This window comes from Rhinolophus sinicus, linkage group LG04 (genome assembly GCF_036562045.2).
Source record: "Rhinolophus sinicus isolate RSC01 linkage group LG04, ASM3656204v1, whole genome shotgun sequence".
Taxonomy (NCBI): Eukaryota; Metazoa; Chordata; class Mammalia; order Chiroptera; family Rhinolophidae; genus Rhinolophus; species Rhinolophus sinicus.
The window spans coordinates 53,688,849-53,701,532 of record NC_133754.1 but is presented as its reverse complement, the minus strand read 5'-3'; the positions used below and the strand labels follow the sequence as shown (position 1 = coordinate 53,701,532).

At 39.8% G+C, this 12,684-nt stretch overlaps 1 protein-coding gene across 12 annotated transcripts in view; it reads right to left on the bottom strand.

Annotated features, from left to right (window-relative positions):
* ARHGEF7 (Rho guanine nucleotide exchange factor 7) overlaps positions 1 to 12,684 on the bottom strand; it is a 124,756-nt gene that overhangs the window by 50,377 nt on the left and 61,695 nt on the right. For all 12 annotated transcript variants that reach the window (XM_019746558.2, XM_019746559.2, XM_074329524.1 and 9 more), the window contains one exon: positions 10,255 to 10,343. In XM_019746558.2, coding sequence (XP_019602117.1) covers positions 10,255 to 10,343 — 89 coding nt within the window. The remainder of the gene's footprint in view (positions 1 to 10,254; positions 10,344 to 12,684) is intronic.

Here is a 12,684-nt window from a genome sequence, read left to right as displayed (position 1 = left end):
GCCACTGTCACTCTCCAGGTCTGAGGCCCCAGTGCCCCCATCGGTGGTCCCTGATGACCTGCTTCCATCTCCAACACAGTCTGGACTCGGGGGCCAAAGCAATCTTCCAAAATCATTACCACTTGCATTATCAAGCACTAAAATTCTGCCACCCAGAAGAAACCATTCTCTAGCACACTCCCTTCTATCTTTCATGACATTTCTTACATAATTAAACTACATTACCTATATAATTTTGTATTCTGCTTATTGCACTTAACATGAAAACATATTTTACATTTTTAGTAATTACAAATGGATGTACTACTGTTTACTTAGCCATTCTTACACTGCTATATATTTAGATCGCAATTTATTACTATAACAAATAATCCTATGAAAATACGTTTGCACAAACATCTTTAGATATATTTCAGGTAATTTCTCTGGGATGGATTTAAGAAGTTTAATTACTAGATTAAAGGACTTGAGCATTTTCAGAATCTATATACACCTATTACTTTTGAGAAACCCTACATGGATTTACATTTCTACCCTTATTAGAACTGAAGATTCTCTCTAAATCTCTGCTCACTGGACATATCATACCGCTATCAAATTTTTTATGGTAAGCTTAACTATCCTGTCAGAGTGGCATGGATTAAATGTTTTGGCCTTCCAAAATAATGCATTGAAGTTTAAATCCCCAATGTGATGGTATTAGGAGGTGGGGCCTTTGGAAGTAATTAGCTCATAAGGGCAGAGCCCTCATGAATGCGATTAGTGTCATAATAGAGGCTGAAGAGACCGGAGCTTGTTCTCTTCACCATGTGAGGATGGGCAGAAGGCAGCCCTCTGTAAACCGAGAAAAGGGGCTTTGAACCTAACCATGGTGACACCTTCATCTTGGGTTGTTAGAGTCCAGAACTGTGAAAAACAAATGTCTGTTTAATCCACCCAATCTGTGGTATTTTGTTATAGCAACCTGAACTAAGACACAATCATCAGTATTTCCCGTTTCATATTGCTCACATCATTTCCTATTTATCTATTGATCTTAATGTATTTGTCTTAATGAGTTCTTCAGACATTAAAAATAATCTTGTGTTGTTATAATTGTTGCAAATAATGTTCCAATTAACTTGTAACTGGAAATTTGGTTAATATTGTTTGAGGGCAAATAATTCATTAAACTTTTATGTAGCCTAATCAATTTTAGTATTTTCCTTCATGTTTACATTCACTGTTTTTAACTTCTAAAAAGCCTCCCCCCCACCCCAGCTCCAATGCATTATTAACCAGCCATATACAGACCCATTGGCAAAGAACGGAAGTCTGGTGAAGCACAATGAGCAATCTTTGGCTAAATACTGAACTCTACTGCCCTGAGTGTGAATACTAGGAAGCCGAGTTTAAAATGCCAAAATAAAAAACTTTTTGTAAGAAAATGAACAGTGCCCATCAGTGACTGCGGGGCAGACAAACCACAGAGTCAACGGAAGACACTAAACAAAAGAACAGCAACAGTAACAAATCCTGGGGACACAGTAACAAATCCTGGGGACAGAAGAATTCAGAATCTGGAGTTGCTACAATCTATCTCCTAAATTGTCCAATTTTCTTTTTTTTCTTTTTTTTTAAAGATTTTATTGGGTAAGGGGAATAGGACTTTATTGGGGAACAGTGTGTACTTCCAGGCCTTTTTTTTTCCAAGTCAAGTTGTTGTCCTTTCAGTCTTAGTTGTGGAGGGTGCAGCTCAGCTCCAGGTCCAGTTGCCGTTTTTTTTTTTCTAGTTGCAGGGGGCGCAGCCCACCATCCCTTATGGGAGTCGAACCGGTGGAGGCAGCTCAGCTCCAGATGCCGTGTTCAATCTTAGTTGCAGGGGGCAGAGCCCACCACCCCTTGCGGGACTTGAGGAGTTGAACCGGCAACCTTGTGGTTGAGAGCCCGCTGGCCCATGTGGGAATCGAACCGGCAGCGTTCGGAGTTAGGAGCATGGAGCTCTAACTGCCTGAGCCATCGGGCCGGCCCCAAAATGTCCAATTTTCAATGAAAAATTACAGGATATGCAAAGCACATGTGACCCACACAACCCAAGAAACGGGGGCACTCATTGGAAACTGTCTCTGAGGGGGCCCAGATGTTGAACTTAGCAGAAAGAAGCCCCAAAACAGCTATCATAAATATGTCCATAGAAGGACTTCCAGTTTCCGGTTTCATATGGAAGGAGCTTGGATGTCATCATTCCATCCTAACAACAAGTAAAAAGTCCTAACAGACTGAAACATCAACAACTCTCTTCTTTGGTCCATAAGAGAGGGGAGGACCACAGCAAACCAGTGTCAGAAGACTACAGGCAAATGCAGGGAGCCATGACTACCAGACCAGAGCAGCGACACAGGAGCAGAAGCCCCGGTAGGAGCCAGTGCAGAGGTTGGAGAACCTGAACTGTGATTATTAAATTGCTGGAGCTTAATTGTCTCAGAGTGTAGACAACTCTGAGAGTTAAAAAGCCCAGGGGCACCCAGTCGCAGGGAGGGCCCCCACAATATTGGGAAATTTATCTCCAGGAGCTCAACCAAGTTTCCAAAATAAATATCAGAGAAAAATGTCCTGGGGCTTCCAGCAGAGGGAGGGGAATAGGAACCATTCTGTCACACACAAAGCCTGCCCTCAGGGGAGACTAGTTAACCAGAGTCTAACTGACTGGGGGAAAGGAAATACCCAACTCCAGCTGGCTTTAGCCATGATGTCCCACCTAAGGGGGGGAGGAAAAAAAAACCTGAGAAACACTTAACAGTCCAGAGGCACATGTCCACTACCAGACTGAGATGTAATAATCCTAGGACTATGGGACACTTCTGTTTCCTCACATCTCACCACCAAATCACTAAAGGCCTGTTTGTAGCAGTTCCTTTAACCCAGTACACCATGTCTGGCTATCAATAGAAATTACAAGGCACAACAAAGGCAAAAATACACAATTTGAAGAGACATAAGCATCAGAAGCAGGCATGGCAGGATGCTGGATAAGTCCAAGAAATGGGGGATTTAAAGCAACTATGCTTAATATGCTAAGGGCCCTAGTGGATAAAGGGAACAGCCTGCAAGAACAGATGGACAATGTGAACAGAGATGGAAATCCTAAGAACCAAAAAGAAAAGCTAGTTAAAACAACAAGAGACCACTACACACCTATCAGAATGGCCAAAATCCAGAACACTGACAGCACCAAATGCTGGTGAGGAAGTGGAGCAGCAGGAACCTCAGTCACCGTTGGTGGGAACACAAATGGTGCAGCTACTGGGAAGTTTGTCAGTTTCTTACAAAACTAAATATGCTCTTAACATATGTTCCAGCAGTAGTACTCCTTGGTATGATCCTAAGAGTTAACAGCTTATATCCACACAAAAATCTGCACACAGATGTTTGTAGCAGCTTTATTCGTAACTGCCGAAACCTGAAGTAACCAAGATGCCCTTTAGTAGGTGACGGATAAATAAACTGTGGTCCATCCAGACAATGTAATATTATTCAGTACTAAAAAGAAATGCGCTATGAAGCCAAGAAAATACATGGAAGAACTTTAAATGCATATTCCTAAGTGAAAGAAGCCAATCTAGAAAGCTACAATCTGTATGACCCCAACTATATAATATTCCTAAAAAAGCAAAACTATGGATGCAGCAAAAGATCAGTGGTTGCCACGGATGGGAGTGAGAAGAATGAATAGGTAAAGTACAGAGAATTTTTAGGGCATTGAAAACATTTTGTATGATATTGTATGTCATTATACAGGTAACCCCCGTATAAAGTGGTTGGTTAGGTTCCTAAAAACTGCCGTGCTGTGCGAGTCCGTGTTATACGAAACAAAGGACTAGTACAAAAAAGGGGTTTAGGTTCCAAAAATTAAAAAACCATACTGTTATATTTTTATAATTAAGAGAAATATCTTTATTAAAGTAATTTTCACCAAACGTATAACATATGTATTAAATACATGTAACACATATATGTATTAAATAATAACATATATTAATAACTATTTATTAATATTAATAACACATGTATTAAATAATGTATGTATTAATAACATATGTATTAAATAATGTTTTATTCATCACTACTAAGCTTTTATTACGACATTCAGTGTTATTCGGGGATTTCCCTAATTTCGAATGAGATTATCTTTTGCTCTTAAAAGATCTTATTATGCTCCGTGTTGCTCGGGGGTTTCTCTAATTCTCAAACCATGTTAGAGAGAAACATTGTTCTAGGATGCTGTGTTGTACGACGGTTTTCCCAAATTCTTGAACTGTGTTATAGAAGTGCCATGTTACGTGGGGGTTACCTGGACATTTATCCAAACCCATAGAATGTACAACACCAAGAATGAATGCTAAAATAAACTATAAACTTTGGGTGGTTATGATGTGTCAATGTAGGTTCATCCTTAGTAAAAAAATACACCTTTCTGGTGAGTGACGCTGATAATAGGGGAGGTTATGCACGTGTAGGGGCAGCGGGTATTTGGAAAACCTCTGTATCTTCTTCTCAATTTCACTGTAAGCCTAAAACTGCTCTAAAATAGTCTTTTTAAAATGTTCATGTAACTAAAGAAAACTATTCTTAAAGAATAAAAGGAAAGTGTAAAAACAATGACTCAAATGCAGTCTATTTGACTATAAAAATAATCAAATGGAAATCATGAATTGAAAGGTAAGACAAATGAAAAATTCACTAGACAGACTCATCAACAGATCTGAGCTAGCAAAAGAAATAATCAGCAAACATAAAAAGAGATCAATAGAGACTGTTCAATCAGAAGAACAAAAATTAAAAATGAAGAAAAATGAACGGCGTCTTAGAGACCTGTGGGACACCATCCTGCTTACCAACATGGGCGCAATGGGAGTCCCAGGAGAGGAGAGATAAACAGACGACTGTTCCATAATAACAATCATAAATCACTAAGAACCACTTTTTACTTCCCCATGGTTTTTGGTTTGTCTTGACCATCACACAAATGACGATCAGACAAACCGCAGCAGAAGATACATATCCATCCCCAATCATGCTTATCTCCTCATTCTGTCTTAATGTCAAAATGTTTGTACCTGCACCTGTAACACTCTCCTCACTACTGTCCACTGATCCCAAGTTGTGACTTAAGTCTTTCATCTAACTGTATTTTGAGACATCAGCCCACACTGGTCTTACGTCTTGGAGAAACTTATCTTCCAGTAGAGTTAAAAATACCTGTATCTCAGTAGTTTCCTGTGATAATGAAACTACAAAAGAACATATGAAAATGACTAACATTATCTACTATATTTCGTTCTGCATGTTATGTTCTGTCCTGTATTTTACTTTTCTATACAATTTAAAAATATAGAATTCAAGAAAGCTGAAACTGATTACTGGCTTAGACACTAATCACTGTGTCACCTTGGACAAGTTCTTTAACCTCTAGAGCTGTTTTCTCTACTTTGAATCGACAGTGCTATACTAAAAGATGCTTTTCTATGAATTCTATGAATTTATGTCCATAACAACTACAACTGGAATATTCATTATTTACTAATGTAGCTTAATATAAACAACAATTAAGATGTGATTTTGAGGTCAAGGTGTTTTCCCATCTTTCTGAAAGAGTTAGCTGGTTCAAAGAGAACAGCACATGTGATATAAAGGCTAGTCTCCTTATACAAGCACATTTAAAGAAGGAAATCGAAAAAAGCACTGATTATGCTTCAATAAGAAGAGGATTGTAGAATACAAAAAGTAAAGGAAAACAACCAACCAGGATTTCTAGAAAAGTATGGTTTTACAAAGTATCTAATGGAAGCAAGATTACTGGAAATATTAGAGAAATGCTGCTGGTACTAATTTAGAAGCTGCTAACTTATTTCCTTCTAATACAATTATTTAAACATGTATTGGTACCCTATTATCTGCAGGGTACACATTCCAAGCAAGACCCCCAGTGGATGCCTGAAACCACAGATAGTATTGAACCCTCTGTTTACTATGTTTTTTCCTACACGTACAAACCTATGATAAAGTTTAATTGATAAATTAGGCACATTAAGAGATTAGCAACAATAATGAATAAAATACAACAATAGTTTGAGGTACAACAGCAAAACTAGCATGAATTTCTCCCTCATTCTTAACAATTACACAAATAGAAGATTTGTTCTTACCATAGCCCATAGCAACCTCAGCATATGATTGTTTTCTTTCTTTGTTAAGTCAAGAACTTTTACATTTTCACTTAAAGAAAGCACTTTAAAGCTTCTCTTTGTCAGCATCATTCTTGCACTTTGGTGCCATTATTAAATAAGGGCTCCTTGAACACAAGCACTGCGTCGATCTGAAAACTGAGACAGCTACTAAGTGACTAAAAGGTGGGTAGCAAAGGATGATTCATGTCCTGAGCAGGACAAAGCAAGATGGCAAGAGATTTCATCACGATACTCAGATGGGCGTGCAATTTAAAACTTGTAATTTTTTTTTTTTAAGATTTTATTGGGGAAGGGGAACAGGACTTTATTGGGGAACAGTGTGTACTTCCAGGACTTTTCTTCCAAGTCAAGTTGTTGTCCTTTCAGTCTTAGTTGTGGAGGGCGCAGCTCAGCTCCAGGTCCAGTTGCCGTTGCTAGTTGCAGGGGGCGCTGCCCACCATCCCTTGCAGGAGTTGAACCAGCAACCTTGTGGTTGAGAGCCCATTGGCCCATGTGGGAATCGAACCAGCAGCCTTCGGATTTAGGAGCATGGAGCTCTAACCGCCTGAGCCACTGGGCTGGCCACAAAACTTACAAATTTGTTATTTCTGAAATTTTCCACGTAGTATTTGCAGACCGCACTTGACCGTGGGTAACTGAAACCACAGAAAGTGAAACTGCAGAAAAGAAAGGACTACTTTAAACTCTAATAAAAGATAAGCGGCTCTCTCTTTGGAACATCACTGTGGATTATGATTGTATTATTCATCATGTGAATGCTTCCCCAACGTCTCACATAAGAATGCAAAAGAAAAAGGCAGCTCCACAAGTTAAAAAGTTTTCCTCCTAAGAAGCCCTGAAAACCATAAAAAAGACTTTCACTGTATCTTTTTGTGGCTATGTGCAAAAAACCACTCATATTACATGTTACATACTAAAAAGCCAAGAAGTGAGTAAAGCCACATCCCGGGAACAAACACCCAACAAGCACAAGAAGGACTGAAGAGGATGCAGAGCGCTGAGCACAACCAGGAGAGGAAGGGGGCCCCTCCAAGGCGGGTACGTCCTGACAGGCAACAGAGTTGGGGTAGAAGTCAGAGTCCAGAGGAAATGGATGAGGACTGGTGAAAGAACAGGAGAAATCAGGGAAGCAGAATGGGACTCAAATGAAGTATTTCCCAGGAGGAGGAGACCCGGAGTTGACCAATACAAGGACAAGGAGTCCAAGACTGCTGTGTGGTGCTTTCAGCGGCATCGCGCCCAGGACACCAGTGACAGGACACAGCGGATGAGAGAAAACAATTACTTGCACTAGAACAGATGCTGACAAGCGAGAAATTTCGGCCGTATCTGTTCACTGCTATATGCACAAGGCCTTTAATAGGGCCTGGCACAGAGAGGGCACGTAATAAATACTTGTTAAATGAATGAATTCTCTCCAGGCTAACTTGTCCTATAAGATTTGGAGTCTAATGCAAGGTAAACGCTTAGGAAGCTGAATATGCAGACTCACAGCAAAGGCTGCGGCAATAGGTCAACTGCCTCATATTCAAATCTGTCAGTTTTTCACAATTTCTTAATGAAAATACCAAAAAATGAAATACTCATGAAAAAAGGGCTGCTTCAAAAAAAACACTAAGCAGTTGCTATTTCTCTTAAAAAATTCAAAGGTCGAGGTGACCGGATGGCTCAGTGGTTAGAGCTCAGTGCTCATAACACCAACGTCGCCAGTTCGATTCCCACATGAGCCAGTCAGCTGCGCCCTCCACAGCTAGAGTGAAAACAATGACATGACTTGCAGCTGATGGATTCTGGAAAAACACACTGTTCCCCAATATTCCTCAATAAAAATTAAAAAAAAAAAATTCAAAGGTCTCATAGCCTCAAATTTATATCCCCTGATCAAGAAAAGATTAAAAGTGTGTGTGGGGGGGCGGGGGAGGATAACTAAGTAAATACACACTTTCCACTGAATTTAAAAAAATCCATGTTTAGAAAGTTTACTGTGCTGGTTTATCATACCAAGTAGATATATAATAGCAATGCAAAATTTTATCCAAATGAAGAATATCATTTTCTATTTTCTGTATAATATGCAGTTGTGCAGGGACAAAGGTTTGGATCAGATATTAGATTTAATACCACAGATATTTTTAGGCTCACAAACTGCTCATGCTAAGTTTTAATATGCAGCAAATTTTAAGATTCTGTAATACTTATATTTACTATGTATGTCTAACACTCTCCTCTAATTTCATGCTATTTTTATATATTTCCATACATACGAGGTATGACAATTAAGTTTGAGAACTCATCCTAGAAAAAGTGCTACATACCTCATTGCTGAATATCACTACGGTCACCTTCGAAGTACTCCCCTTGGGAAGCTATGCACCAATGCCAGTGCCTAGTCCACCCTTCAAAGCAATTTTGGAACTCTTTTTCTGCACTGGCCATCAGAGCTGTCGTTGTATTACCCTTCATGTGCTGAATGTCATCCAAATGTCTTCCTTTCAATATTTCCTTTATCTTCGGGTAAAGAAAGAAGTCATTGGGGGTCAGATCAGGTGAGTAGGGAGGGTGTTCCAATGCAGTTATTTGTTTACTGGCTAAAAACTCCCTCACAGATAGTGCTGTGTGAGCTGGTGCATTGTCGTGATGCAAGAGTCAGGGATTCTTGGTGAAAAGTTCAGGTCATTTTCATCTATTTCACACAGCCTTTTCAGCACTTCCAAATAGTAAACTTGGTTACTTGTTCGTCCAGTTGGTACAAATTCATAATGAGTAATCCCTCTGCTATCAAAAAGGTTAGCAACATCATTTTGACTCTTGATTTGGACCGATGGAACTTTTTTGGTCATGGAGAACTGGATGACTTCCATTGTGCACTTTGATGCTTTGTTTCAGGGTCGTATTGGTTCACCCATGTTTCATCACCAGTGATAACGGCCCAAAACATCGTCTTGCCTCTCCCAAAGGTCTTGGCAAACTTCGACTCTCCTTTGCTTTTGCTCATCGGTGAGCTCCTTTGAGACCAGTTTTGTACACACCTTTCTCATGCCAAGATTTTCAGTTACGATTTTCCATCGATGTTTACTTGGTCTGCTATATTTCTCACAGTCAGCTGACGATTTTGACGCACAATTTGATGAATATTTGCAATGTTTTCATCAGCTCTACTCATCACTGGCCGCCCTAACCTCTCTTCATCAGTGACGCGTTCTCTCACAGAAAAATGTTTAATCCATTTGTACACTGCCATTTTCTTCATGGCACTACCCACATAAATTTGGACTAACATGTCCCCAATTTCACTTCTACTCTTGCCAAGTTTAACAAGAAATTTAATGTTTGTTCATTGCTCTAATTCAAGCTTGGACATTCTCGCGATGGCACACAAACACATGCAACAACAATAATGAACACCACTCAGCAAGACACCAACACATGTCGACACAAACACAGCTGTAAGACACTGTATACGAAGGTTATGAAACCTTAAGTTTGTACAGTGCTGCCAATGTAAGCGCATGGTGGCAAGTTCACAAACTTAATTGTCACACCTTGTATAAGTATGTACACACGTGCGCAGAAATCTCAGGAAAGACTAGATTAAGATACAAAGTAAACTTGAAATTATATTGATCTAAAGTACTTAAATTCTATTCCAAATATGAGTATAATGGCATTCAATGCACATAAAATCTTTAAAATACATTATACACCTTTTTAAAATATCATTTTTGAAGAGTTGTAATGGTATGGGGATATAATCACAATACCAAGTTATGTGATGAGAACAAGGTATAATTCCATATATACAACATCAAAACAAAAATATAGAAGTATTATAAAATACATAAGCGATTAGAAGGAAATATACCAAAACATTAATGGTGGCTCTACCTGTGTGGCAGATAATGGATGATTTTTATTTTTATGTCCTTTTCCACACTCTTAGGTAGTTTACACCTGTAGTCTACATCGCTGAGTTTTGGAGACATTCAAAAAGCAATTTATTCTTTAAAAATGTTTCATAGTTACTCACCACATTGTAATAGCTTTTGTTAATGGCAGTCGTATCAAATCCTTTCGGAGGGCTCTTCAGGGTTCCGGATTTGGGAGACACCGGCTTTTCTGAAATAAAAATGTAATGTAGTTTTACTGATCAACACTAGAGACAACCAAATGCACCAGCCGCTCCTCACAGGCCAACAGGACTGGGCCAGCAGCCTCAGCTGAAATAACCAAAAGGGGAAAACTGAACAGAAGGCCTGCACATGGCAAGGGAGGCATCACGGTACCTGCACCTCTTTCTCATGCTCAAGCCCCCGAGGCCAGGGAGCTGGCGACCTTCACAGCTGTGCATCTCGCAGCCCCTTTCCCCCAGTTCAGGCTAAAAATCGGACAGGTTATGCTCCACTGTTGTCATTAAAGAACACTCAATTGTAAGCTACACGTCTAGCTTATAAGTGTAGTAAAGGAAAAATATTACTCAAACAGAATCAGAGAAAGTGTTGGCAGATTATGTGACAAAATTAAAACATCAAGACCCACGGTCTAGACTATATTTTAGGGATTCTGATCACTCAGAATGCAAAAGTCTCTCTAAACAATAGGATCTGGCTCCAGGCAATAGACAAAGGAGAAGGAAAACTACCCCAAGCAGGGACAAAAACAAGAAAAACCACCCTGCCTTAAGAACCTCCACAGCAGGGACAACAATGAAAGCAGTCATGAATACTGCAAGGATTCAAATTATTTTTAAATTGCATGGCTTTCATTCAACATCCATTCAAGAGATACTTAGTAAGCATAACAGGTACTGAAGAAGTGCTTGCTGAAACATGGTGAAGGTGGGGTGGGGTGGGGGGTGGGGGGGTGTTGTGTGTGTGTGTGTGTGTGTGTGTGTCAATCTCTGGTTCTATGGGGAGCGTTATGTCTATCATTAGTTCTGTGTATGTCTGTCTATCATTGGTTCTATGGGGTGGGTGTGTCTGTATCATTGGTTCTGTGTGGTGGGTCCGTCTGACAGCTAAAAAGTGGCACAATTAACTGATATTGAAGAGTGGGGAAACAGTGGGAGAACACAATTTGGTGCTGTATTTCCTGGGGCCAACTGAAGCAATAGGTCTTCCCTTTCTTGTAATAAACTAAGATTCAACAATCACAGGCTTTTTTTCCTGCCTCTTTTTGGAATAATGAGAGTTCTTACTATTCCTCATTTTCCTCTCCTACTTGTTTAAAAGTTACATATCCACTGTTCTCTGTTCTCATGGTTACCCCTTTATCCGTGAGTGTTTATGACCTCACAAAGCCTAGAGTTAATCCTTACAGCCTGCCTCCTTAAGATGACTCCTAATTCTAACTCCCTTTTCCTATCTTCCATATTATGGTTGTCACCTCGTTTATAAATCCCCCACACTGGTCATGTCATTCACTCATTCTAAATGGGTTAATCTCTATGTTCACCAACTTCTTTGCTGCCAGTGTCCTCGATCCTATAGGTTTCAATTGTTCTGTTATATGTCTTCCTAGCTCTTTTAGGTAAGGTGTACATAATGCATGTAGTTGTTATGCCTCTATGTCTTTTTAATTCTGTAGGAGTCCCCTCTCTTTTTTATTACTGCCAGCAGAGAGGACGATTACCTTCTCGATCATCTAGTCTACCTAATTTTCCATTCAGGAAACCTCAGGTAAGCTTTAGACACTTTGATGGTTTTTTCACTATTATTTTCCCAGTTCCTACAACAATGGTCACTCAAGTTAATATTTACCAAATGGATGTGGGTTGTGGTTTTAGAACCAAGCGCAATCATGACAACCTTTACATTGCAGTATGGAAAACATAGCTGACCAAAGGAAGAACCAAAGAGGAGAGAAAGGCCAAGCAAGGTAAAGACCACATATTACAAAGTGGGGCACATCAAGAGATTACTGCCAAGAGTACATGAGACTCAAAGACTCAAGTGTATTATTCAACATCACCAATAAAGGGAACCAACAGGAGAACACAATAGTAATATACAGAAAAAGCTTGCAAGGAGAGAGGGCAGGGGAAGGCAAGGAGTCAGGAGATAAAATCAACAGAGAAGCTGCAGCATACAGAAAGAAGGCTACTCAGGAGAGGGTTCTCCTGGAGTAAGGGCCTGGAGGTAGGGGAGGAGCACGTTAGCTCTTCTGTCCTACTTGCTTGTTTTCACATTCTTGTATTACTTTAACATGATACTTTAAAAAAAGAAATAAAACTTTTTAACAAAAAATACCTAGTACTGAGAGACTATCGAGTCTTACCCCGAAACTACTACACATCAGTTGACCTATGGGATGTGTCTTTGAAACTGAAGATGTTTACTCACCATCACTAGGATATGGCCACGCGCACAGAATACCCCCCAGCACGCAGTGACACGGTGAGTGCTCGTTTATGACAATAATCCGGAGGAACATTCACTCCTCATTCCAGACAAAATTCCAA